General features: G+C 49.1%; 9 protein-coding genes across 9 annotated transcripts; 4 read left to right on the top strand and 5 right to left on the bottom strand.

Annotated features, from left to right (window-relative positions):
• Positions 1-23: 23 nt before the first annotated feature.
• On the bottom strand, positions 24-1,579 carry FOBCDRAFT_291805 (cytochrome P450; the record flags this gene model as incomplete). The annotated part of the gene is made up of 2 exons (XM_031179123.3): positions 24-1,301; positions 1,352-1,579. The coding sequence occupies 2 exons, from the start codon at positions 1,577-1,579 to the stop codon at positions 24-26; spliced, it is 1,506 nt and encodes a 501-aa protein (XP_031045010.3).
• A 301-nt stretch (positions 1,580-1,880) lies between these two features.
• FOBCDRAFT_220885 (RTA1 like protein-domain-containing protein) lies at positions 1,881-3,191 on the bottom strand. The gene is made up of 3 exons (XM_031179121.3): positions 2,857-3,191; positions 2,546-2,797; positions 1,881-2,494 (listed from the first exon to the last, which is right to left on the bottom strand). The coding sequence occupies exons 1-3, from the start codon at positions 3,029-3,031 to the stop codon at positions 2,013-2,015; spliced, it is 909 nt and encodes a 302-aa protein (XP_031045008.2). The 5' UTR covers positions 3,032-3,191; the 3' UTR covers positions 1,881-2,012.
• Positions 3,192-3,599: 408 nt separating this feature from the next.
• FOBCDRAFT_220890 (uncharacterized protein) lies at positions 3,600-5,199 on the top strand. The gene is made up of 3 exons (XM_031179120.3): positions 3,600-3,733; positions 3,812-4,599; positions 4,655-5,199. Exons 1-3 carry the CDS (start codon positions 3,665-3,667, stop codon positions 5,082-5,084), a joined length of 1,287 nt encoding a protein of 428 aa, XP_031045007.3. The 5' UTR covers positions 3,600-3,664; the 3' UTR covers positions 5,085-5,199.
• FOBCDRAFT_220895 (beta-lactamase-like protein) lies at positions 5,168-7,789 on the bottom strand. Its single transcript, XM_031179112.3, has 7 exons — positions 7,557-7,789; positions 7,403-7,508; positions 7,229-7,355; positions 7,078-7,183; positions 6,725-7,029; positions 5,918-6,671; positions 5,168-5,870 (listed from the first exon to the last, which is right to left on the bottom strand). Exons 1-7 carry the CDS (start codon positions 7,600-7,602, stop codon positions 5,200-5,202), a joined length of 2,115 nt encoding a protein of 704 aa, XP_031044999.2. The 5' UTR covers positions 7,603-7,789; the 3' UTR covers positions 5,168-5,199.
• Positions 7,790-8,641: 852 nt separating this feature from the next.
• On the bottom strand, positions 8,642-10,188 carry FOBCDRAFT_220899 (RmlC-like cupin domain-containing protein). Its single transcript, XM_031179111.3, has one exon. It carries the CDS (start codon positions 10,009-10,011, stop codon positions 8,746-8,748), a length of 1,266 nt encoding a protein of 421 aa, XP_031044998.2. The 5' UTR covers positions 10,012-10,188; the 3' UTR covers positions 8,642-8,745.
• Positions 10,189-13,158: 2,970 nt separating this feature from the next.
• On the top strand, positions 13,159-16,838 carry FOBCDRAFT_291820 (BRO1-like domain-containing protein). The gene is made up of 4 exons (XM_031179109.3): positions 13,159-13,704; positions 13,780-14,209; positions 14,276-15,424; positions 15,474-16,838. The coding sequence occupies exons 1-4, from the start codon at positions 13,427-13,429 to the stop codon at positions 16,599-16,601; spliced, it is 2,985 nt and encodes a 994-aa protein (XP_031044996.1). The 5' UTR covers positions 13,159-13,426; the 3' UTR covers positions 16,602-16,838.
• Positions 16,839-17,092: 254 nt separating this feature from the next.
• FOBCDRAFT_249650 (FMN-dependent dehydrogenase-domain-containing protein) lies at positions 17,093-19,319 on the top strand. The gene is made up of 5 exons (XM_031179108.3): positions 17,093-17,523; positions 17,583-17,616; positions 17,666-17,703; positions 17,753-18,028; positions 18,077-19,319. The coding sequence occupies exons 1-5, from the start codon at positions 17,458-17,460 to the stop codon at positions 19,169-19,171; spliced, it is 1,509 nt and encodes a 502-aa protein (XP_031044995.1). The 5' UTR covers positions 17,093-17,457; the 3' UTR covers positions 19,172-19,319.
• Positions 19,320-22,422, bottom strand: FOBCDRAFT_180838 (uncharacterized protein). Its single transcript, XM_031179107.3, has 2 exons — positions 19,855-22,422; positions 19,320-19,804 (listed from the first exon to the last, which is right to left on the bottom strand). The coding sequence occupies exons 1-2, from the start codon at positions 22,308-22,310 to the stop codon at positions 19,366-19,368; spliced, it is 2,895 nt and encodes a 964-aa protein (XP_031044994.2). The 5' UTR covers positions 22,311-22,422; the 3' UTR covers positions 19,320-19,365.
• Positions 22,423-22,557: 135 nt separating this feature from the next.
• On the top strand, positions 22,558-24,588 carry FOBCDRAFT_220905 (mitochondrial 37S ribosomal protein NAM9). The gene is made up of 3 exons (XM_031179105.3): positions 22,558-22,687; positions 22,779-23,324; positions 23,375-24,588. The coding sequence occupies exons 1-3, from the start codon at positions 22,649-22,651 to the stop codon at positions 24,374-24,376; spliced, it is 1,587 nt and encodes a 528-aa protein (XP_031044992.1). The 5' UTR covers positions 22,558-22,648; the 3' UTR covers positions 24,377-24,588.
• Positions 24,589-25,051: the final 463 nt, after the last annotated feature.

A 25,051-nucleotide genomic window follows, 5' to 3' on the forward strand; every position in this document is an offset into this window, starting at 1 on the left:
AAACTCATAGATATCTATGAGACTCACCAGGCATGTCGACCGTGTCCAAAAGCCAAGTGGGCATCACTAGTCGTCACCATTCCCAATCCTCTTATCTTCTTGGCCTCCTCCTCCTTTTCCTGCTTCTCCTCGGCCGACTTTGCTTCCCACTCTTCTCGGACTCGTGAGTATCGCCAGGGATCGTAGCTCATGGCGTCCTCATAAATCTCGTCATCGTGATGCGTTCCTTGCAAGTTGACCGTCACGAATGCCCCGCGCGGCAAAGTCCATCCGTAGTCAGGGTGATGCAGACCTTCTGGTGCAATAACTTGCCGCTCGATGAGGTTGGCGGCAAAGTTACTTACACGCTGGGATTCGCGAATGGACGAGTCGACGCGTACGAGAGAAGACAGGGCCTGTTTCGTCCAGTGGCCCTCGGAGGGCTTATGTTCGAGGATCTCATTGCGCAGTGCATCGAGAACAGATGGTGGGGAAGAAAGGAAGTCCAACATCCAAGATTGACCTGTCAGGACGGTTGTGTGGATAGCAGCAAAGTTGATTGGTAAGAGCCGCTTAGAGATGACAACGGGATCAAGCTCAAAAGGCTTCTTCTCTGCCATCGCAAGACGAATATCCCAAGTGATGAAGTCCTCTGGAGGCGTGTAGTTCTTCATCTCAGGGTCGCCAGCCTCCTGACGCTGCATATGTTTCAAGCGCTGTTCAATGATAGGCAGTAAGACACGAGATGCCTTGCGCCAATGGAGATAGTTTGGTATGGTGATCAAACGGCCAATAATCGGATGGAGAACTTGAGGGAATCCATGTAGCAAGAAGCTGTTCATTACAACGTTGTCAGTGAAGCTCACCATCGACTTCAAGATGTCAGGGTTTCGACATGCTGGGTTGCCAACGAGAAGGCGGTTTGTGACGCGCGGGACAATCGCAAGCCAAAGATCCCAGAGATTGACCTTCGTATAGCCTTCACCATCGACATTTTTAGGGTCCTTCTCAGCAGCTGCTTTCATCATGGTCTCTAGTGCATGCTCAACAGCACCGTTGACTTCGTCTTCGACTGCTGGTATCGCTGATGACAAGTTGCGGGCGAGATACTTGTGCATGACGCGATTCGCAAAGGGCTCCGCGGCGAGATCTTTCCCGAGGAAGTTATACTCTGTGTAGAGGATCTTGTCGTGGGCGTGGGATGCTGAGAGGATTCGATCGGGTTGCTCCATCATCCAGGCGATTTGTGAACGGGGAAGGATGACGTCTGGAGGACGCGATATGGGCGCCGGAGCAATAAACGGAAGGCCATTTTTGCCATACTATTCCTCTTAGAAAAATGAGTAGTGGTAGCGTGGGTTGGAGGGTTTACCTTTTCGTAGCCTTCGCCAATCCAGGCTTGGTGTTGAGTGAAGTAGGCGAGACTGTTCCTGATTCTGGAGAACCATTTCTCTGAGCTGTGACCAAGAACTGGAATTTCAGAAGGATAACGCGGTTGAGTGAGCAAATCGACAATGAACGATACGAGTAAGAAGAGAGAGCCGAAGAGCAAGACGCGAGTGAAGGTGACTTCGGTCAATTGGTCGCCCAGGACAGTCATGATGATACTTCTCCAGAGAAGGCACAGTCAATTAACGAGAGTATTTACACAAGAAACAAAAGGAAGAGAAAGAAGAGGAACTGCCAGACTAGATAAAACCGTCTCTCCTTAGCCAAGCGCCACTTCTTATCAACGCAGCTGAAGAGCTAATGGTAATGCTATCATGTTGATAAGTCAATTGTCATCCCGAGGTACTTCCCCATGAAGCTACCGCAGCAGTTAGTTCCATGTTTTCTCCTTGGAATGCATCATGTTAGTTTGAGACATGTCTTGTCCGTCTCAGGCCCAGGGATGGATGACGTGAGGAATTGGGTGATTGGTTGGTATATGCGCTAAGCTTTCGATTTACAGGGGGAAGTTCCAGCTGCAGGGGGGCACTATTCTATTTTAGCATCAGAATTTCATGATGCTACCGCAAATCTCTTATCTTAACTCAAACATTATGTTCAGATGATAGACTCTCCATGGTATCGAGTCTCTTTCTCCCCGACCCTCCCATCTTGACCAGCTCAAGCCCATTCGTGATACTTCTCTCTCCCCTGATCAGGAGTCCAATCTCGCCAGGATGGAACCAGTTCATCCATACCAACACCAGCAGCATCAGCATACCATCAAACACAAATACCCAAACCTCGCTGCGCATCAAGTGCCCGTCATTTCCTTCGATAAACTCAACCACCCTGAACAAACTCCTCACCCAGATCAGAATGCCTGTGACATAGAGTGTCGTGAGATATGTCTGCCATCTTACGCGAGGTTCTAAGGATTTCGGGGTGGGGTCTCGATGCATTCGAATGTGGAATACCGCGCTTACGAGGATGAAGCAACCAAAGAAGAAGAGCTGAACGAAAAGGCCTCCAACGATGATTTTTTCGCCCATTTTGCTGAGATCTGCAATGGCCATGAGACCACCACCTAAAAAGTCAGTCTTTCATACACCCATTCACAACAAGACAAGTGTCATACCTGATGATTGAAGCATGAACGATGCGACATCTCCAAATACAAAGATCTTGGTGAGCCACTTCCGTCTAATCAACGAGTGGTGTTCACCCTCTGTCAGGAGAATAATTCTTCCCAAGATCATGTAAATCGACGCTGCAAAGAGCGCGGGCGCAATGAGAATCAAGACACTCTGCATGATGTAGGGGCCCATTGTCCAGCATCCCGGCTCTTCATTTGTGTTTAAAACCCGCCCGATGTATCCGATAACCTCGCCTGGGTACCCTTGGTAAGTACGGTATCCTTGTTCGGATTGGAATGTGGGCAAAACGTACAGACTCCGCCCAGAACTAATGGTATTAAATACCATGTTCTTGTTCGCCAGAGTTGAAAGACATGTAGGAGCGTCGTTATCGCGAAGAGAACTACAAACACAATGTTTGCCTCTTTTGAGGGTACAAATCGATAGAATGCCCAAACGGCATCCTTGTAGTTGGGGTTGCAGTCCATGTTAACCACTCGACTAGTGTTTCCGATGCACAGTGAAAGTTTAGATAGAGTTTGAAAGATAAAATAAGAAGGGCTGGGAAAGGACGGGAAAAGAACGGGTAGTCTATACAAAGAAACAACCCTGCTAAGAACCGAAGAACCGCAGAACCGCAGAACAACGTTTAGTTCGTACCATCAAAAGAAACAGTACCTATTTCTTGGACGTCCTCACGTCGTCTTTATATCTATGCTCCTACCATCGAACTTACTCCCTTCGCACAGCCACGACCATCCCCGTACATCTGATAAATCTCCGAACACTTTGCGAGTACTCGCAAATATCCATTCTTGTCCCGATAAAGCTCAAGTCTCATCATACTTTGCTTCAGATTGGCCGATCTGCCACTAACGGGAGCCTCAACGTCCCGACGACAAGGATGCTGACATACAATCTTTTCCTAAAAAAAGCCTAGCGGTTCCGAGTACGCGTATAGATGGCTCGTTTCCGCGTATTTGTCATTGCTTCGCTCTGCATTGTCCCGAGTCCATGTGAAAAGAGTGTCTCTAAGCTGGTTTTCTCCTGTCTCTCAATTTTCTCTTCGCTTTGACGTTTGTTCGTGATACGAATCCGCGGGTTTACAAACCAATCATACAATGTCTTCTCGAAGAACTCATACCAAGTCTCGGACAGGCTGTACAAACTGTAAGAAGCGTAAAGTCAAGGTTCGTAAACTATAACGCCCTTTCCTTACTGGAGATTTAGGCTTCTCCATAACCGTTTTCTGTGTCTAACCGAAGTAGTGTGATGAGGCTCGACCATCATGTTTCCACTGCACAAGACACGGCGTAACATGCAGTCTCGCGTCACAACCTTTGACTAGTCTAGGCATATCTTCAGTTGACAGCAGCAGTGACAGTCGTTCATCATATTTTCCCAACTTGAGCCCCTCAAATTCAACCCCAACTCCAACCCTGAGTTCCTTAGACAACCATCATTTAATCGACTCCCCTGACCCCTTTGGCAGCTACAGTCACCCCAGTCCCACACAGCAGATCGCTCCCTTCCCTCCACATGAACTCTGGGCCCGCGATTGTGAGCTTATGCATCACTACTGCACAGTAACCGCAGATACCTTGTGTGTCCGGAAAGATCTGGCATACGTCTGGGGCGTCGCAATTCCAAGATTAGGTTATCAAGACTCTTTCGTCATGCATGGAATCCTTGCCATTGCCGCAGCCCACAAGGCCTATCTGGTGCCAGCTAATCGCAAGACGTATCTGCCATTGGCTGACTACCATCAAACTCTTGGCTCCGAGGGCTATCGTCGTTACCTCCAACACTATAACATGACCAATTGGATGCCTGTTTTTGGCTTTGCATCTCTCGTTGTGCTGCATATGTTGACGCTACCCACCCGGATGGATAACTGTGCACTGGAAGACCCCATCACAAATCTCATCGAGCTTGCTGGGTTGTTAAGGGGTATCAAGACAACATTAGAGCCAGCAATGGGGCGGATAGTCAGGACAGAATTTGCTCCTGTCGTCTTCGGAATTTGGGTTCTTGACTCTGACAACGAGGCAGAACGGTATCCATGCCCGAGGCTACGATCTTACCTGGAAAGAAGCTGACCCAAGCCCTAGCTGTCCCTCTCTCGAAAACTCGTCTCTGCCCACAGATACATGGGCCGCATTGCAAAGGCTTCGAGCCTTCCAAGAAGCTGATATCCCTGCTAGCGGCCTGCAACAGTATACAGCAGCGATAGAAGGTCTGGAAACCTCTGCGAGACTATTTGCCGCTGCTGGGTTACATGCAGAGGTCGCAGCGGCACATTTTTGGCTATACATTATTGATGACAGTATACTCATCGACTTAGCTGCACAAAGGCCACATGCTCTTCTTCTCTTCGCACATTACCTTGTGCACTGGGCAGTATTTGAGAAGGGCTTCTGGTTCACGAGGGGTTGGTCTCGACAGGTGATGGCCAAGATAGAAGAGGGCTTGAGCGGCAGGCCAAATTTCTTAGAAATGATGCAGTGGCCCAAACAGATGGTCGCTGAAGCTGTTGTGTAGGCATGGGTGCCCTTAGCACCAGCATAAAGCGTTGTATTCTGTCCGGAATAAAGCCTGATAACCTTTGCTTGAAACATGAGTTGCTTAATTTGAATATTATAGAATGTGCCTTCGATCACAGTTCCGGTTCATTGACTGTATACTCGTTGCTCGTAGATATAAGCTGGAACGTACCCCAAGTACCCTTGTCTATATAATCAACCATTTGCCAATATGCATCTCGGCGAGCAATCGAGGCCTCGTCTGATAATCCCAAAGGCAACGACTCTTCAGTGATTTGGCGCATTTGTCGCCTGTTGCCGCCATTTTCACCTACTGAAATATCAGAAACGGTACGTTTGCGGCGGCAAGAAACAGGTGCCGGCGAATTGGATGGGCTATCTATCAGTGATTCCGGATGAATGGGGTTCTCTTGCTGCACATCCTCTGCTTGCTCGATGGTAGGGACTACGAGCGATTGTTGAGTAGAGTTTTCGGACGGAGCTTCCAAGTGCTCCTTTGGGCATTCCGCTTCCGAGACAACGCGCCCATGACGAATACTCGCTTGCGTCTCCAATAAGGGGCTCACGAATCGATGGTCTATATTGACGGGGCGTTTCTGACTTGCACCCTGCGACTCACGGACTGGTGAGCTTGGGACAGAGTCGGGTCCGATCGTTGTCTGGCTGCCATGTTGCTGATGTCCGTCATCTGATGTGTGTTTGGCAGCAAAATCTTGCATCAGTAAATCATGTTCAAATAGTTCACCGGAACATGATGGCCCAAACATGCCCCCAATGGTGACCCCTTACATATATCAGCTAAAGACATGTAGGTCCATATGCATTACTTACCATTCTTTAGCCACTCAGCATTATTGACAGTGCATGGCCACACGTCTAGTGGCCGGAAAGCTTCGACGAAGTGGCAGAGTTCTGGTAACGAAGAATGCCTTGAATATGGAAAGTAAATAGTTCTTGGGAGACTACACTTGTCACGCTGCTTCTGATTCTTGGGATTCTTTCTCAATCTCTCCACCAGCATCATGATAACTTCTTCAGCAGAGTGAGCATTCAAGGTACCAATGCCCCAGTCCAGTGGAATGTTGCGACCGGTGGAGACTATCTTCTCCAAGGTCCCTTCGAGTATATCTGACATATCGGTTGAAGCGATAGATGAGGAGAGGAACCTTGGGTTCACGATTAGCATACCTCCCGCAAAAGTGATATAATGTACAAACGTATTGAACAGGGTGGCCAAGCTAGCTTGGTCCAGAAATTCCAACTCGGCTTCTCGTTGAAGATCATCTCCACCGCCGCCTACGCCAACTTCGGCCAAGTCTTCTCCCGTAGGCAAGTGGGCAACGATAGGTTGAATAGATATAGTGGTAGGTCTTTGAGCCACTTCGCATAAGTTCCCCTTTTCACAACTATGTAAGCGGACATTTACATCTGACGTTAAGCACCCTGGATGTGGCATGTTGCCACACATGTGGCCAGTCAGAGCCGGCGACTCTGGAGTAAGATGAGTGTCTGTGTCAAATCTCGAGTCAGGGGTGTTTAATTTGAGCGAACCATAGATCCGGAGTTTGTAATCGTCGACATGAATCTGTTAATATCAGTGATCAAAGTCCGGCGTCCTGTGAGGTCATTTTGACTGACTTTAGATTTTAAAGCCTTAGATAAGGCGAGCCAGACATCTTCATATCCGTAAGTCCATGCTTGTAGGTGGAAGATGGTATCACTTGGGTATTGGGAAACCTTTCGCAACAATTCAGCGATGCCTTGGGCTTTCGTCTGAAAAGGCACATTCTCGGTGAAAGAGGTGTCAAGATAGATTTTATCGAGCGTCTTAATGCCCGACGTATACTCGATGAGATTTGGATTCCGGGAAATTGCATTGACGAACCAGGGTTCGCTCCGGATATCTCCTGTGTAAAGAATTGCTTTGTTATCTCCTTCGACCACTTGACTTGGTCAGAAACTGTAAAGGTTGTTTTTGGGTGTCTACCTACAGAACATCACCGCCCCAGGGCAATGGTTGGCGTCAAAAAGAGTTACCTGAATCTCGCGGCCCGGGCGAAGCTCGATCGATGTAGGCGTTTCCAAAGGCAAGGGTTTCTATTCGTTTCAGTACAAAGTTGGGGAAATAGAGAGTATACATACCAAGACTTTGCGGAGATGCTTGAAGGTTTGCTGGGTTGATTCTAGCACCCCCTTGGCATAGTTGATGCGACAAGGATATCGTTCAAGACGAAGAAGGATCTCTTTGGTGGCTGCTGAGCAGTAGACACTGGATCTGCAATTAGTAGAGTACTCAAACCAAGTTTGGAGATGTACAATGGAGATCGCAGGCTCTCGATCCCTGCCAAGTGGTCGCTGTGAACATGACTTAGGAAACAAGCAAGTGGTGGTTGTGCACCGGCATTGCGCCGGAAGAAATCGACTGAAATTTTGTTAGATCATGTTCACCCTTTCTCGGAAATCAACTGACTTCGTATGTCTGGAAACTCGGACACAATGCCGTTGAACGTTGACATTTGCAATACTTAGACGCGAACAGTGAATTCGCACAAAGCGGATGTGCAGAATAGAGGAGCCGTTCACGGAACTCGGACGAAATAGGAGCTTTGTATCATTCATCCGCTTGATCGTTGAGATATAAGGAGATCAGTTTCGAGAATTATTTGTTTGTGAGAGAACCTCGTGGTGAGGAGTGTTGTGAAGTTGTTAAAAGAAGGTATAGGCCAGTCAGGATGAATCATGGAGCAGTCGCACTGTCATTCCTCCACCCCAGTGACACACTTGACACAGTGCACACCTGCCTGTCTGACCAATGCTCCATGCCTGCCTAAAACACCACCCGCATCTGCATCGCAACAGCATCTCAACCTTCTCCTCCCTTCCTCAGCAGATTCTCATATATGCAGTGATGGGTCTCCACCCTCTCTATTGGGGTTTCCACTATCTATCGTGAACGTGATCTACGATAAAGTACTCCAGGCGCCACGTATTAACAGAAACAAAGTGCTAAGGATATAGTCTTCTTCCCACAGTCAACAGGTACATACGACCATAGGTAGTGGAAAATACGGGATCCCGTCTGCTCTCCCATAGTCAAGCCACTAACCGGCGGATTAGTAGTTGGGTCGGTGACGACCAGCGAATCCCCGCTGTTGTATGTTTTTGTCTTTTTGCTCTAGACTCTAACTTTTATCTAGAGTCATAATCAAAGTATTTAATCTTGGTTTGTGTGGTGGCTAAGTATCGAGGTTGCGGCAAGCCTCGTACGAGATGAGAAATGACTTGTGAAGCTTTTGGTATCGATACATGGATCCAGACTTTCACAAGCGGATCCGTCAAGAACACTACCATCCAAAGTCGAACCTACACCGTTAGCTATTTCCTCCATGCCGCAATGGCTGGTGAACGAGCTTCAATGTCAAATTAGTTCCCGTCCAGTTAACCAGTAAGCCGGAAGGAACATACAGGTAACATGTAACCAATAAAGGCTGTCTTTCTAAGTTCTGCATGTGTGGTGGTTTAGAACTAAACCTTGAGCTTCTTGCACGGGACTTCGCGACATCTATTTAAACTACAGGCTTGAGAGGTTTCTCCATTCATTATCTATCTCATCTAGTTTCACAGACTGAACCGTCTTCTTCGTTAATCGTCATAGTCATTCATTCCGCAACCGCAGTATGCAGCAACAGACCACCACTACCAGCAGTGATATCCAGCTTCACTCCTTGAGCGATGAAATACACATGGCCCTCGGATAACTCAAACGACTGATCGTTTGCCTTGACACTTGCGCTTCCACGTGTAGCAAGCATAATCTTGGGACCACCTTCACTCAATGCCTCGCGCTCACCAGATTTCAAGTCAGTCGCAAGCACGTTGAACTCGCTGGTAGGTGGCTTGAAGAGCTGGGTCTTGCCCTCCTTGCTTCCAGGATAAGTTTCTGGCTGCAGTGTCGTCTGTGACTTGGTCGTGGGCTCCCAGTTAAGCACTGAGCAGAACTCATCGACATTGTCTCGCTCGGACTTGGGACAGAATCCAGTGTTGAGAACATTGTCAGAACGTGCCATGCATTCAATGATATCGCCCTGGATATAGGCATGAATCCCGCCTGCAGGAATGTAGATAACCTCGCCTGGCTGGAGCAGCATGTAGTTCATACACAACAGTCCGACTAGGTTGCCAGGGTCGTTTGCTGGGAAATTCTTCTCGAGTTTCTTGGCGACCTGTGGAATGGCCGAGTTGAGTCCCGTAAAGGCAGAGTCGGGGAGTTCTCGGATTGCCTGAAAAGCCTTCTTTATGTCTTCGTCAGATGATGTTAAAATAGTTTTAACGACCTGCTTCAATCCTTCTTGGCTGAGCTTCTCATCCGCGACAGTTGCGCCACCGGCGACAAGGAAGTGTCTCAAAGGCTTCTGGCGTAAGATATCCACGATAGCCTCGACAGGTTTGAAGCCGCAGAATGCCTCAAACTCGGACAATGCGAGGGCGATTTCTGGCTTGTGGTTGCCATCCGTGAATGAGCCTGGGTCCTCCTTGTGCTTCTTACTCGAGAATTCCTTGTTAGGATGAACCTGCAATGGCAATGCTTTCGCAATAGAAAGAACCTTGGGAAGGTATGGAAGCTTGCTGTGTCCAAACTTTGAAGTGATTTTCTCTCCCAAAAGTTCCTTAGGGTATCGGTCCAGAACGTCTTGGAGATCCTCGCCTGTGCTAGCGACATAGGATGGCAAAACGGGGTATGTGCCCATCCACATCTCAGCATATGGCTTGTCCTCATCAATCTTGAAGTTCTTCTTTCCATCCCCATCCCATCCCGGCGTCTTTTCACAGAGTCGTGCAGATAGAGAGTTAGAACCTTGTTTACCCCATGGGTATTGGTTGCAGCCGCAACGGAGCTGATAGAAGGAAGCTGCTGGTGTCGACATTTTGAGATTCAATGCAAAGAACTGTAATTTTTCTTCTGGGTCAGTGACAGTGGGCAACTAAACAGTAGTAGTTCTCATTGATATATGGCCACTCGCAGCTGATATAGTGTTGAGCTCCAACAGCCGAATTCATCGTCATTTTGTCATCACTATCGTTGACGTCAGGCGACAATGATAATTGAATCAAGGTCATACTGTGGTACAATGCGAGGTTCTCGATAGACCCAGTATAATTACATCACTTGTTGGTCCCTCATTCTGTAGAGGTACGTACATCTTCGCAAGGCTTGGCACGTCAGCCGAGAGAAGATGAAGGCTTTCCAGATTCGATCCCGATCCGGCCGGACGTTGGTCTCCGGGTATGGCCCGCTTTTTTATATGCTTGCGCCGAAAATCCCGGGCTGTTTCATGGACGTCACAGGACTACATAAAGGACATCTCAGCGTCCACATATGCTGTACGCCCACCTAGACTATGGTCTCTGCTAAATCCGACTCTCGCAGAGTCAGTGTTGTATCTTTGTATTACAGATACTATCCTAATGCACCCTTACCCTGGAGACCGAACGCAGGATGGTTTTTTTAAAATGTAAACAATTTGTTGAGGGGCTTACTAATATTCATATAGTAATCACTTATTAAATAAATACATGTTTCGAGAGTGAGGTTTACTCCCGTGCTCAAGCAGTCTTTTTTTTATCACCGTTAGTTGGCAAACACATTATGAGGGATGAGACCATCCTACGTATCACAAATGAGCATACTAGCCAGGACACAGCCATGAGCACGGAACTCATTATAAGAAAAGTAACTGAAAACTCCTCGGCAAGCTTTTCAAAAGTCATCTACACCCCGAACCACTCCAGTATAGAGAACGTGAATAGTGGATTCTGACTTACCGGCAATGATCTGTCGTCGGCAGTCGTACTTTTCAGTTTGAGGACCAACAGGTGGATCCGGTGATGTTCAGATCAGTCTTGCGATCAAGAAATGCAAGCTGTCGGCTAATTTACTAGAAGAGTGATCAGCCCCGTCGTCAATAGCACCCGACACATCGAGGTAGTTTGCGGTGTGACAAGTGAGCCCTGGGGCTAGCTTGAGATGGTCTGATGTAACTCTGCCCAACTAAAGTTCATGTATCTGACCATCCCGTATGTCAATTTATTTCCGCCTTTACTATAAACTCAGGATGTCGATGCATAGAAGCAGGACCTCCTAATGTATACCATTTGGTTTATAGACCGCTTACACGGTTGGTCATATCTCGAGCTCGTGGCGCACGGTTTGGCATAGTCAGAGATCGGGTCGCATAACAGGCCGCGGCGACCCTTTGAGAGGATCAAGACCCCTGCAGAAGCGGGCCGCTCATTGCTACGGATTGGGGCGGGATTCCTTGTTGGTTTTGTGAAGAACTGACCAATGGTAGATAGAATGGGCGTTCCTGGCTAGGATGAGGCCAGCGTCACTTGCATTAGCCCCGAGTCATCAGACGAGGGTCTTTTTGTATGTGAGTGATATTGAGTTGAGCAAATCGATGATGGTCCAGCTGCAACTTTGATAGTTCGGCAGACCATTAAGATGTTCTCTACCTATCAATGGATGTGAGTCTGAACATGTGACATGCTTCATGCATGGACTATGAAGGAAACATGAATTTGTCTCTCCCATGTGCTTCTATTGGGCTGTGATTAGATGTGATTGAGACGATGAGGGAGCCCCGACCGCTGACCCCAAGCAAGATAACTAGAATAGTTTCCATTTTATTGATCAAAGAAGGTGTGATGGCTAGGAAGAAAAATTGTCTTGGGGTACATGATAATGATGAGGCTTCATTTTGGCGTGACTGTCGAACGAATCGCCTTGCAGGCCTGACTCGAGATCACCGGACACTATTCAGATAGTGATATGGAGATTGACGGCCATTGCCCATAGAAACAATCTAGCCAGTCCCATGCATTGAAAATTGTGATGCCTAGTGTATTCATCAGCTTGTAGTACGCATTTCACGAAGCCATCAACAGGCAGCTGTGATTCGCATATCTCCACGTAAGTAATAACGCGGCCCATGAATGTTATCACGAACCGAACTCAACATTATTATCGGTCTGTGATAGTGTCGGATTAGAGTGAAGAGGACAATATGGCGGCGGTTAATCATTGAGGCTTAGACAAGCCAGGAATAGTCGAGCCACAAGATACGGGACGAGGAGTGGTCTACAAGGCACCTTTGCAACGTTACTGGCTGTTGATATTTGGCCTAAGATGGCCCATCAGGCGGTTGTTGATGCGGCTAGGCACTAAAAGCTCATGTTCTGGGGTGCTTGAGTGGAGATATATGCCGCGATGAGACGGCGACGGGGGTGATCATGAACCAGTGGTGATGGAAGACGATTGTCTGTTGCATATTGAATATTGTAGTATGCATGAATTAAGCGTGGGCGTTACTGTATGGTTACAATTGGTGAGTTGAAACGATGTTCCGTAGGCGCAGTACAGAAGATAAGTTCTGTACCTAATGTCCGCTGAGGTGAGGTCGGGTGGTCTCCAAAATCAGAAGGTGCTGCTAAAAGCTGGAGAGCTCTCGTCCTACCTAATTTAGCCGTCTCTAGAGCTACTGTACATGCCACGGGTCTAGACTTTTATCCGTCTCATCAGCTGCGGCATTCTAGAGTAAACTGCGGTGTTTATTTGCCCTCATCTGACTGTGACAAAACATTGTTCCTGGGCCTACCTCATGTCTTAGGTACCCTTACCGCGCTTCGACGCCCCCCTGGAACTATTTCGTCACCGCCGTACGCCAACTGGGCCTGACGGACCCCGCTCTCCATCAACCTCAACCTCAACTCAACCTTCGACTCAACTTAAACGAAGACACGTCTCTGTCCATCCCTCACAATCTCCGTGGGACGATTTACTATCGACTGGTGTACCTTCTTGCAGCTTTCGTTGACAGATTTCCTCTCGACACCACCCCTCGACGGCCCCTGTTAACAGTGCATCCTAGCTGCATCTCCCTCGAGCTTATTTGACTCTGCGGTCTCTCTAGCTCTTGGCCGGCTTCGTACTGTAGCTGTCCCCGCTACCGCCCCCAAACCATCCTCTTACGACCCGCCTCTTACTCCCGTTCTTACCACGCACTTCGAACCGTATACATAGATCGGGTCGCATTGCAAGCGGCCAGCCGGTTATCGTCCTCAATATTCAGGGACTTGATCTGTCTCTTCCTCAGCCTTGTCATTCCGCCCGGCATCTCCTGCAACCCTTAGCTGCATCTGTGCGACCGCCAACTTGGAGCTCCAGCAGACATCTCCACGCTCAGCTGCATATTGGCCACATACCTTTCTTCTCACTCACCTCGATCCGTAGTCCTATCCGATCGCGCCACTACGCTATTCGCCCTTTAGCTGTTGCCTGCCATGGCACAGTCTCCGATGATCTCGGTACCCCTCAAGGCTACCAACGAGATTGACTGGATTGAGCCTCTGAAGGGCTATATCCGCGATACCTATGGCGATGATCCAGAACGCTATGCAGAGGAGTGCGCGACACTGAATCGCTTGAGACAAGATGTGCGGGGCGCTGGAAAGGATAGCACTTCTGGACGAGATATGCTTTATCGCTACTATGGGCAGCTTGAGCTTCTTGACTTACGGTTTCCTGTTGATGAGCAGCACATCAAGATATCCTTTACATGGTTCGTTTCCCCGAGGTCGAGTCCGACCGGATGGTGCGCTGCACCTTTTGACACATGCTGATTTTCTATAATCAGGTTCGACGCATTCACACACAAATCTACCGCGCAATATTCACTCGCCTTCGAGAAAGCCTCTATCATCTTCAACATCTCTGCTGTTCTCTCCTGTCACGCTGCTGCTCAAGACCGCGCCGAAGAGTCCGCTCTCAAGACCGCCTACCACAACTTTCAGGCTTCAGCTGGCATGTTCACTTACATCAACGAGAACTTCCTCCATGCGCCATCATCCGACCTTAGCAGAGAGACTGTCAAGGCACTGATTCATATTATGCTCGCACAGGCTCAGGAAGTATTTCTTGAAAAGCAAATTGCTGATAAGAAGAAGATTGGGCTGCTCGCGAAGTTGGCTGCCCAGGCTGGCTATCTATATGGCCAGGCCCTTGAAGGTGTACAGGAAAATGTGAACAAGGCTATTTTTGAGAAAGTGTGGCTGTTGATGATACAGGTAGATTCACCCGTCACCATGCAACATGGCTTATCTTTGGCGTTGTTTATTCGCTAACGGCACCAGATCAAAACTAACCTGCTGAACTCTATGGCACAATACTATCAAGCCTTAGCGGATGATGAGGCTAACCAGCATGGTATCGCCGCTGGAAGACTGCAAGTTGCCGAGGCCCAAGCAAAGGAAGCTGAGCGCATTGCCAGGAACTTTCCTAGCTCGGTTCCCATGAGCTCGAACCTGAGTGCCGACTGTGGAGGATTTCTTCAGGAAATTACGAAACGACATCACTCGACAGTGCAAACTCAGCTGCAAAGTGCTTTGAGGGATAATGACTATGTGTACCATCAAGAAGTGCCCGCTGAGGCCAGCCTGGAAGCCGTCGCCAAGCTGCCAGCCGCAAAGCCAATTCCTGTCAGCGAGCTATATGCTGGCCAAGACATTCAACGTATCACTGGGCCTGACCTTTTCGCTAAAATTGTGCCGTTTGCTGTTACGGAGTCTGCTAGCTTATATGATGAAGAGAAAGCCAAGCTTGTACGAGCTGAGGCAGAACGGGTGGAAACGGCCAATGATGAAATGGCAGCCAGCCTGGATTATTTGAGGCTGCCAGGAGCATTGCAAGTGCTCAAGGGTGGATTCGACCAGGATATCCTGCCTGATGAGGACTTCCGGCAGTGGTGCGCTGATGTTTCTGACCAAGACAACCCGGTAGCCTTGTTCGATTCGCTCCGGTCCGAGAAGGATTCCATCCTCATGATCCTGGATAAGAGCACGAAGCAACTCGATATGGAGGAAGGTGTATGTGAAAAAATGCGATCCAAGTATGAAAACGACTGGACACAGCAGCCAAGCTCGAGACTCACAACAACATTACGGGGCGATATTCGCCATTACCGCGAAGCTTTAGATGAGGCATCAAGGAGTGACAACCAGCTAGCGGGTAAACTTCGACAGAACGAAATGGATTTCGATGAAATGCGACGGGCTGCTCAGTCAGGAGAAGTCGACCAGCTGTTCCAACGTGCCGTTGCACAAGCGCGAGCAAGGGGAAGTAACGCAACAAGCCCAGCTGGCATCGAGCCGAATCTTCTGGATGACGACTTTGAAGAGGGTCCTAGTGTTGTGGATCAGATCAACAGGGTTGAGGATATTCTCAAGAAACTCAACCTTATCAAGCGAGAACGAAACCAGGTGCTGAAGGATTTGAAGGAGAAGGTGAGTAAAGTCACTAGTATTCAATCAGAAGCGGGACTAACCTTGCTAGGCTCACAACGACGATATTTCCCAGATTCTCATATTGAATAAGAAGTCTATATCTAATTATGAGACGCAGCTTTTCGAGCAAGAGCTGGAAAAGTTCCGGCCTCATCAAAACCGACTTTTGCAAGCCAACCACAAGCAGTCGGCTTTGATGAAGGAGCTCACGAACACGTTCAACAGATTATTACAGGATAAGCGAGTTCAATCGGAACAGAGCAAATATGAGGCAATCCAGCGGCAGCGATCATCAGTCATCAACCGATATAAGCGCGCATACCAGGAATTCCTGGACCTTGTCGCAGGCTTACAGAGCGCCAAAAATTGGTATACTGAGATGCGCGAGACAGTAGAGAGCTTGGAGAAGAACGTCGACAGCTTTGTCAACAACCGTAGATCAGAGGGCGCGCAGCTACTCAACCAAATTGAGCAGGAGCGGTCATCGAGCAAGAACTCGCAAGCCGAGATGGAGCGAGAGAGACTCAGGGGTCTCATGGACCGAATGTCGATAGACCCTTCCAAGTCATCGCCACAGCCTCAGACGCAAAATCGGCCAACACCCCCCTCGCAGTATCAACAGGGACAGAATCCTCGATATCCGCAAACCAATTATCAAGGCCAGTATCAGGCGCCGAACTCACCTCCGGCACAGCAACAGACCCTGGCTCAACAACAAGCATACCAGAACTTTTCTCCGCCACCAACAACACAATCGTTCGGACCTCCTCCTATCAACACCTTTGTGCAGCCTACATATAATCCAAGTCAGTATGGACGCACTCCGGGACCTACGTCGCCTCCTCCGAATCAAACGTCGTTCAACATTGGAGGCTACCGTGGCCCTGCATCACCGCCTCCTAACCAGACAACGTTCGGACAAACTCAATCATTTGGAGGATACGGAGCTTCAGCTACACCGCAGACACAGGGAGGCTATGTGCCACCTGGATTCGTGCCACCTCCGCCACCCCCTGGGCCACCACCGCTTGGACCTCAGCAGACATTCCATTATGGAAATCAACCTAACAGCGCGCACCCAAATAGTGCTTATCCACAGAGTGCGCATCCTCAATCAGCAGCCCCTCAGCAGCAGCAGCAAAATGATCCTTGGGCAGGGCTGAATGCATGGAAGTAATTAGGAAGCGAAGGCGAGTCTTCGGGTTTAGGGGCTGGGGGTTGACATAGTAGTAAACAGACGACTATTATGCTTGTCGATGAGTTTTGAGATACATTTGGCTATGATGCATTCGTCTGACCTCAAGAGAAGGGATACGGTGATGGAAGGAAAAGCGACTGTGTTCAAGCATTGCAGCTATGAGAGCTGAGTGGAAGAATACGACATAGAGAAGAATTGCCAACAATATTTGTTTCATCTTGTAAGGTTATCTGAGCTTAGACTCGCCACACTTTAAACCGAGGTTGTGGTTGCGTTGAAATGAGGCTAAAAAGCCCCCACCCAGGCACCCCGCATGCCTTTACCCCGATTGCCCGAGCTGTTTAACCCCAACTAAAGTAGGGCGCTAGACTTGATGGTGCATGTTGGGAGTAATACAGGCAATTTTAGAGGCTGTTCAAGATAATTTATGGAGTAGTTCCCCGCAGAAGTGAACTGAGGTTACTGAGCTTGAACCGGGAGGTTGAACTTTCAGACCGGTCATGTCGCCGAACCGACTCGGCTTCGTTCCGCTACCCGTTATTCCCTGACTATCCGGTCTCCGTGTTCGGATTCTCAAGGGATTGTTTTTTATTTCTATTCTTCTTATACCCTCGTCTTCTCATCTTCTCACTTCCATTTTACTCCTGACTCTTTTGGCCTTTGATTGATTGACCTATTCTCCCGAGATCAGGACACAAGATATCCACATATAGGCTATACCCTGTCGATCAAGGGCCTATTTCGTCATTCACCCTCGGGCAAAAGGCAACGGTCCTCTTTTTTCCTCAGTTGAAGCGCGTTTCTTGCAACAAACAACATATCGAATACTGCCAAAATGGTGTTAAAAGGCGGCGAGGTTGCTGAGCACAACAGCGCAAAGTCGTGCTGGGTTATCGTTCACGTATGGACGCCATGAATTGAGTTGCGACTTACCGACATTTACTGACTTGAATGCGATAGGGTAAAGCATATGATGTGACAGAATTTCTGCCAGGTATGATATACTCAAGAAGTGAACATTGGATAAGACTAACGACTTGCAGAACACCCTGGAGGTCAAAAGATCATCCTCAAATACGCTGTAAGTCTCATCCTTTACTGAACATCGCTCATCGACTAACACGTGCCAGGGTAAAGATGCTACCGAAGAATACGAACCAATTCATCCTCCCGACACCCTCGACAAGTATCTTGATGCCTCCAAGCATCTCGGCCCTGTCGATATGGGCACCGTTCAGCAGGAGAAGAAGGAGGTAGACCCCGAGGAAGAGGAACGTCTGCAGCGCATTGAGCAGAAGCCTCTTCTGTCGCAATGCTATAACCTCTTCGATTTTGAGGCCGTCGCTCGACGCGTGATGTCAAAGACTGCATGGGGATACTACTCCAGCGCTGCCGACGATGAGATTGTAGGTTTTCCTTGCACCACTACTGAGGAAGTATCTAAATGAGAATAGACAATGCGAGAGAACCATAGCGCATTCCATCGCATCTGGTTTCGTCCTCAAATTCTCGTCGACGTGGAAAATATCGACTTCTCAACTACCATGCTCGGCACAAAAACAGACATCCCCGTTTATGTAACAGCCACAGCCCTCGGTAAACTTGGAAACCCAGAGGGTGAAGTCGTCCTCACCCGCGCCGCAGCAAAGCACAACATCATTCAGATGATCCCCACTCTTGCATCATGCTCCTTCGACGAGATTGTGGACGCAAAAGCAGGCGATCAGATCCAGTGGCTGCAGCTCTACGTCAACAAGGACCGTGCCATCACTAAGAAGATCGTGCAACATGCTGAGAAGCGTGGTTGCAAGGGCCTCTTCATTACCGTTGATGCGCCCCAGCTGGGACGTCGCGAGAAGGATATGAGATCTAAGTTTACCGATCCTGGTTCCCATGTCCAAGAGGGCACAGATACGGATAACAGCCAAGGTGCTGCGCGCGCTATCTCGACATTCATTGACCCTGCACTGAGCTGGAAGGACATTGCGTGGTTCCAGAGTATTACATCCATGCCTATCATCCTCAAGGGTGTCCAGCGCGTCGAAGATGTCCTCAAGGCTATTGACTACGGCTGCCAGGGCGTTGTTCTCTCCAACCACGGAGGTCGTCAGCTTGAGTTTGCCCGATCCGCCATTGAAGTCCTCGCTGAGACAATGCCTGTTCTACGCGAGCGTGGTCTCGAGAACAAGATTGAGATTTTCATCGATGGCGGAATCCGCCGTGGAACTGATATCCTCAAGGCTCTCTGCCTAGGTGCTCGTGGCGTTGGTATCGGACGACCCTTCCTGTACGCCATGAGTGCTTATGGTGAGGCTGGTGTCGTACGGGCTATGCAGCTGCTGAAGGATGAGCTGGAAATGAACATGCGCCTCATTGGTGCTAGCACTATCGAGGATTTGCATCCCGGTATGCTTGACCTGCGAAGTCTATTCCAGCATTCTGCTGTGCCATCGGATAACCTTTCATCTACTGTGTATGATCCTTTGTCTGTGCCTGCTCAGAGACCCAAGGCTGGACCCAAGCAGGACGCCCCCAAAGCGAAACTCTAGGCGAGCTGTGTTTGACAAGACTTGTCTTTTGGATATTTGTCGTGACCTTAGATGTAGAGAGGTTTAGATACACGAGTTCTTTATAGCGTCGAACTGTTTATAAAATTTAGGATAAATTTAACATCGCTATGCAACCAATGCTAATTTGACTTAATGCTACTCACATATCCATTACCTTCAACGGTGCCGTGCTCTTATAATCCCCTCATAAACTCCTGCAAAGATATTGGTTTTCTCACAGCGTTATTCAACCCTTCATGATACGTCACCCACACCTTGCGCTCCTTTTCCTCGTGCTTGGCTTGCTGCTGGGGAGTATTCCCCGTAATCTCAGCTAGCGGCCGCGCCTCTATGATTCGGCCAAAGAAATCACGCTTGATGAGTGTAGTGTCCTGTGATGATGCTTCGAGAGCATGTTTCTTGGAAGCCATAATCTTGTCTGTGCTGAGGTGCTCAGCGTGTCCAAGTGGGTTGCCTGCTTTGAAGCGAGACTGTCGAGCGCGAGCTTCTCGTTCCACTAATGTTCGCTTTAGTTCTTGATCGAGAACTTGACGAACAGCATAGCGTGTTGGTGCTGCCGAGGGTAGGAGAAGTGATGCAGCTGTTTCGAATGTGGCCAGAACATCGAGATCCCTGTAGTAATGTTAGTTATGTTCATCTGTTCGAGGTATAGAATGACTTACGGTTCCATACGATACACATATTGTGGTGTCCGATTGGTGAGCGACTCACTCTCAATTCTTCCCTTCTGCAGCTCGATACCAACTTCAGCGAGGACCTCAGCTGCACGCTTGACCATGGCACGTTCGCTCTCCCTGCGTACGCTGGCCGTGGATCCTTGACTACCACCCACCACAACGGGCTTGACGTCCGGAGACACGATACGCGCAAGATAAGGGAGGAACTCGGCAGCAACATCTTCAGCGCTGCGGAACGAACGCATCAGTGTGGGTGGGAGTTGTCCCTGCAAAGCCTGGAGCTGAGTCCTATTCTGACGCTCTGCTTCGAAAGCTTGGTAGTCAGCTCGAGAACCAGAGAATGGCAGTGGAGGCGCAGAGTCATCCTCCGCATCACCACCCCAGCGGCGATCGTAGCCCATGCTGGGAAGATAGCGTTTGGGAGATGCAAAAAGGTGATGGCACGCTAGAACGGGCTGGCTGAGATATTGTGCCAATTCCCACTCTTGACTAGCATAAAGCCGTGACTGACATGTGTCGTGAAAGTGCAGCCATTCGTATGCTTGATTAGGCTTGGTAAGGTACAGATCATCGTTGAACTCGCGATTCGGGTATTCGGTAAAAACCTCCGTCATGATATGGCTGATTTCGCCGCTTGTATCAATCATTTGCCGCAGTCTTTCCATGGCATGCTTCTTTTGATACTCGCCGAAACCCAGCTCAGCCTGCGGTTGCTCATGCTGTGTTTTGGATTGAGACAAATCCATAGCTTGCTTTGGAAAGCCGCCACCTTCTTGGAAGAGGCGTGAAACGATATCCTTGACACCACCTCGACCCAGACCTCGAGCACCACCAGCGCCGCTGGTTAGATCTTGAAGGACATTGCGCTCCAGCCACTGCCGCGTGAGAGAGCCCTTTCCTTTCAGATTTGATGCGCGAAACCGCCCCGCTACCCATTCACCAACGACCATGACACCTCGAAGGTCACCCTCCACTGTGCTCTCAGCTCCTCGTCTAGCGTCAATGCCGCTCGTCATACCCCAGGCCGCCTCACACAGCTTTCGTGCAGCGTCTTTCTCGCAAGGGATACCCTCCTTTTCAAAAACATTCTTTAACCTGGTAACCACCGACTCTATAGTGGGCTTGCCAACGTGAATAATTTCTGCCAAATTGGAATGCCGGAGTGGTCGAAGCGCTGGCGCGTATACATCGTTACAAATGAGAATCAGGGGTCGGAGCAGCCGGAAGTCGTCACCCTTCTTCTTCCTTCGCCCGTAATTTTCTGTGGTGGCACCCGACGCATTCTTCTGATCCAGGAGAACAAGATCTATTAGTGCTTTGACAAAGCCGCCTTCACCTGATCCCCCTGAACCAGATACAACGCCATCCACTTCATCCACCACGACGCACGCTGGTTTGGCCAATTTTGGGGGGCCGTCTCCGTCCTTGCGGTTACTGACAGTTTTGACACTCTCTGTTCCCAAGCTTGTGCGGATGCGGTTCTTGACGACATCGCGACTTCGGTCGTCACTGGCGTTAATTTCCATAACTTCATAGCCTGCTTGTCTCGCACACACGTGTGCCAACGTTGTCTTTCCTAGTCCCGGAGGTCCTGTGAGCAGCAAGATTTTTCTATGAGGCTTTTCCTCCTCTTCTTGTTGCTGAGCACCTGGTCGTCTGGCTATCACGGGCTTTGACTTTGCTGCTCCAGGAAACACCACGGGATCCCACTTTTTCAACCATCCTAGTACCCGTCTGTTGGTATTATCGTTACCACACAGATCCATAAAGTTCCTTGCCCGGTATTTCTCCGTCCATAAGCGAGTTCTCTTGGGCTTTTTGCTGTTCGGCAGCTGGGGTTCGACTGATTGTACAGGCACATTAGGCCTTTGCGGCTGCGTTTGTTTCTGATTTGCGATCTCTGCGGATGCAGCGCTCATGAGATTGTGGATATCTACGCCGTAGTAGCTTCGTTTCGCTCGCCCTTCTTTCGTTTTCGATCGAGCTGCGACCATGGACTCGTATGTTGGCGCAGAGTTGGCCTTTCGCTCCTTGATTGTGACGGACTTGCCGTTACATGTTGTTGCCTTGAAAGATTGCGGCACAAGATTACTGAAAATCGGAGTGGTGAAGATTGGTCTTTGGCTCAGTCGTGTTGGTTCTTGAGCTTGCACATCGGGAGTGCTTGAGGGTTCTTCCTCATCAACTAGATCAATAGTTGTTGTTTGGTCATGTGCAATGGTATCTGAAGGCTTCTCTCGTGGATCCTCGGTCATCAGACGTTTTGCTACACGAGTAGAGTCGGTAGGTTCGCCATTGCTGTCTGAATCGGACTCGTCGTCCTCAACAAGGAATGGACCTCGAGCTTTTGGTTTAGGAGGGCTATGATGATCGTGGGGTTTGGCTCGTTTCGCCGGCGGCGGAGAATGAGGGAAAGTGATAGGTGACGACGCTGAAAGCATTGTGGAAGGACTTTCAAGAGTATGAGAAGTAAAAGATCCTTAATATTAAAGGATTGTGAAAATGGTGGTGTTGCTGGTGGGACTCATGAATTCCTTTGGGACGTCTCTGAGCTAGGGACGCGTCGTGTTTAATTGAGTCGCGTCCTGCGTGTAAGTTAGTGGGGACCCACCTATTCTCATCTTCCCGAGCTGACATAAGCGAGTGACTTTGAATTGAACCACCACGGCCGGACCCACGAGATAATCCGGTGATCCAGCTGAATTGATGCCAAAAATTTGGCTCTTAACGACAATCACGACGAGCCAGTTCCCAGCACCGTGGGTCTCAATCTGCCAATATGCGTCGGCCTACGAAATACTATAGTCTGACGAGACCGGTATGCTCAACCTTTGACCCCAATTGACCCGGGCTGGCTGTTCCACCCCGCGCGAGGTGAATTTTGCCTTGCTAACCGACACACCATATAGAAACTCAGGCAATCATGGAACAAGTACAATCTGTTTAACATCGCCCGTGCAGCCGGTCGTGAGCCCCAAGTCAACAGTCGAGCAACATTTTTCCAGCAGAAATGGGCAGCCAAGTCGAAAACCCGAGGTTATCACGGCGAGCATGTTTCCGAGAAGAAGTGGGTGCGGCTCTTTTCAAGACGTCTTCAATCCGCTGTCGACCTCCCTCCCGAATACCTAGCCGCCAACGATGGTGCCGAGCAGGCGGCTGGTCGTGGTTCAGGTCTGACGACGTCCAATGTGACCGCCGAGACCTACTCCAGAGTTCCTAAAGGCAGTACAACAGTCCGAAGTCCTTCTCATCCTGCTCAGCGAGGCCGAGCTTTTGGAAATGTGAATGATATGCTCTCGGAGCATTTCCAGAACATGACACCTTATATGCAAATGACATTCGCGCCATTGGAGCGAAGATTGGATACCGCTGTTTTCCGTGCTATGTTTGCTAGCAGTGTACGACAAGCTCGTCAATTTATTATTCACGGAGCTGTCAAGGTCAACGGCAAGAAGGTTTGTTTCAATAGAAAACTCCTATCACGGACTGCTCTAACATTTGACAGATGGTCCACCCATCGTACGCATTGAATCCTGGTGATATGTTCCAAGTTGAGGTTGAGAAAGTTCTGTATGGCACTGGAGAGCAAAAGACAGCTGAGTATACAACTATGGAAAGCCGTGAGAAGGAGATGCTCGACCAACAAGAAGAGTCAGTCAGAAAGCATGGGCTGAAGAAGCGATCCAAAGTCCTCGAGGCTGTTGCTAAGGAAGGAGAGGAAGCTGAGTCCGCTGATACAAAGGCTCCTGGAAAACACGCGCGCAAGCGTGTTGAGCGAGAGGTGCAGTTGCACCGTGTCAGAAACCTCCGAACAACCGCCAGAGAGATTCTCAAGGGTGATATGAGAAACCTTTCTGCTAAGCAGAAGAAAGATTTACGACTATTTCGTGACACTGCTCAGCGTTTCCTGTCTCTTCCTGAGGCTCGCGAACTTGACGCACGAGACCTCCTCCATCAGATTCAGGCTCAGATCACAAAGCTTGAGTCTGTCGATACATTCCGAAAGGCTGACTCAACACTGGCTAAAGCAGCCAACGCTGAGGGTTCAGCTGAAGCATCGGCTGAGGAGTCCGCTGAACCACAAGCTGAGAAATCAAATTCTAAATTAAGTAAGGAGGAGAGAGAGGCGAAGAAGTTGCAATTCAAGAACAACGTCCTTGAGAAGGGTCTGGAGGGCATCACGAATAAGGCAGATCGCGACCGGGCTATGAATATTCTGGCCACTGAGAACTTGACCCATGAGGAGACCCGCCGCCTCATCAACATTCTCAGAAACGACTCCGAGAACCCTATCGATCCCTCTAAACCCTATGTTACTCCCTGGCGTCCTCGCCCATTCATGTCTGCCTTTGCCTTCATCCCTCGCTACCTTGAGGTTAACCCCAACATCTGTGCTGCGGTCTACCTGCGTCATCCTGTCGCAAGAAAGGGTATGGCTGAGGTGCCCACGCCTTTCAGCTATTTGACCAACCAGCTGGCCCACAACTGGTACTTGGGACGAGGTTAATGAAAAGAAATATGTGGTTTTTGGAATTGGGAAGAAATTTGGCTAGGCGGATGGGATGCCTGTGTAATATACCACCTTCTAGAGTGTACGGTAGATAACCGGATGTACCTTGTATGTATCACCACCGTTAAAAGCATGACAAGTCTGGATAGCACATTATTTTCCTGCCATTAGAAACAGTGCTAAGCGTGCAATTAAGTCCACATATATTGATACTCATACGAAATTATGATTTGGGTCCTTGTATAAAGTAGGTAGCTAGTGATGTCAGCTTTGTGAGCATGTAAAAGAAATGGGTTGTAGGTGATTAATAAGGTTTGGAAACGATCACATATAATCTCCGCAACATGAGAGAACTCCGCGCGCCTCATCTGCTGTGTAACTCGAGTACGGAGTACACGGGCGGGCAACTCGGCTGGTAAATGGCTTGAGGAGTCATCAACCGGATATTAGATTCCTGGTCTCAAGGCACCAACAACGGAGGACCTATTGGTGCAGAGGATGGCAGCTTTGACGTTACTGTTGATGGCTGGATTCATACTGGTTTAAAGTTTGGAGGCTATCTTGGACATGCTCTAACAGAGGGATTGTCAGGGGCTTGATACGGCTGCTCTCCGTTCTTTTCTAGTCAACCGGTATCACACTGAGAAGGTGGCTGAGAGAACAAGTGCATAT

The sequence above is a fragment of the Fusarium oxysporum genome, chromosome IV (genome assembly GCF_013085055.1).
Source record: "Fusarium oxysporum Fo47 chromosome IV, complete sequence".
Classification (NCBI taxonomy): domain Eukaryota; kingdom Fungi; phylum Ascomycota; class Sordariomycetes; order Hypocreales; family Nectriaceae; genus Fusarium; species Fusarium oxysporum.

Coding starts and splice junctions, on each gene's coding strand:
- FOBCDRAFT_220885 (XM_031179121.3), bottom strand. CDS start 3,031: ATGGACTGCAACCCCAACTACAAGGATGCCGTTTGGGCATTCTATCGA. Junction 2,798..2,856: donor ATTAGTTCTGGGCGGAGTCT/GTACGTTTTGCC, acceptor AAGGGTACCCAG/GCGAGGTTATCGGATACATC. Junction 2,495..2,545: donor GTTCATGCTTCAATCATCAG/GTATGACACTTG, acceptor CTGACTTTTTAG/GTGGTGGTCTCATGGCCATT.
- FOBCDRAFT_220890 (XM_031179120.3), top strand. CDS start 3,665: ATGTCTTCTCGAAGAACTCATACCAAGTCTCGGACAGGCTGTACAAAC. Junction 3,734..3,811: donor GTAAGAAGCGTAAAGTCAAG/GTTCGTAAACTA, acceptor TAACCGAAGTAG/TGTGATGAGGCTCGACCATC. Junction 4,600..4,654: donor TCTGACAACGAGGCAGAACG/GTATCCATGCCC, acceptor CCCAAGCCCTAG/CTGTCCCTCTCTCGAAAACT.
- FOBCDRAFT_220895 (XM_031179112.3), bottom strand. CDS start 7,602: ATGTCAACGTTCAACGGCATTGTGTCCGAGTTTCCAGACATACGAA. Junction 7,509..7,556: donor CGAGTTTCCAGACATACGAA/GTCAGTTGATTT, acceptor ACAAAATTTCAG/TCGATTTCTTCCGGCGCAAT. Junction 5,871..5,917: donor TGCTGAGTGGCTAAAGAATG/GTAAGTAATGCA, acceptor GATATATGTAAG/GGGTCACCATTGGGGGCATG.
- FOBCDRAFT_220899 (XM_031179111.3), bottom strand. CDS start 10,011: ATGTCGACACCAGCAGCTTCCTTCTATCAGCTCCGTTGCGGCTGCAAC.
- FOBCDRAFT_291820 (XM_031179109.3), top strand. CDS start 13,427: ATGGCACAGTCTCCGATGATCTCGGTACCCCTCAAGGCTACCAACGAG. Junction 13,705..13,779: donor ATCAAGATATCCTTTACATG/GTTCGTTTCCCC, acceptor TTCTATAATCAG/GTTCGACGCATTCACACACA. Junction 14,210..14,275: donor TGTGGCTGTTGATGATACAG/GTAGATTCACCC, acceptor TAACGGCACCAG/ATCAAAACTAACCTGCTGAA.
- FOBCDRAFT_249650 (XM_031179108.3), top strand. CDS start 17,458: ATGGTGTTAAAAGGCGGCGAGGTTGCTGAGCACAACAGCGCAAAGTCG. Junction 17,704..17,752: donor AGATCATCCTCAAATACGCT/GTAAGTCTCATC, acceptor AACACGTGCCAG/GGTAAAGATGCTACCGAAGA. Junction 18,029..18,076: donor GCGCTGCCGACGATGAGATT/GTAGGTTTTCCT, acceptor AAATGAGAATAG/ACAATGCGAGAGAACCATAG.
- FOBCDRAFT_180838 (XM_031179107.3), bottom strand. CDS start 22,310: ATGCTTTCAGCGTCGTCACCTATCACTTTCCCTCATTCTCCGCCGCCG. Junction 19,805..19,854: donor TATGTGTATCGTATGGAACC/GTAAGTCATTCT, acceptor ACATTACTACAG/GGATCTCGATGTTCTGGCCA.
- FOBCDRAFT_220905 (XM_031179105.3), top strand. CDS start 22,649: ATGCGTCGGCCTACGAAATACTATAGTCTGACGAGACCG. Junction 22,688..22,778: donor ACTATAGTCTGACGAGACCG/GTATGCTCAACC, acceptor CACACCATATAG/AAACTCAGGCAATCATGGAA. Junction 23,325..23,374: donor TCAAGGTCAACGGCAAGAAG/GTTTGTTTCAAT, acceptor AACATTTGACAG/ATGGTCCACCCATCGTACGC.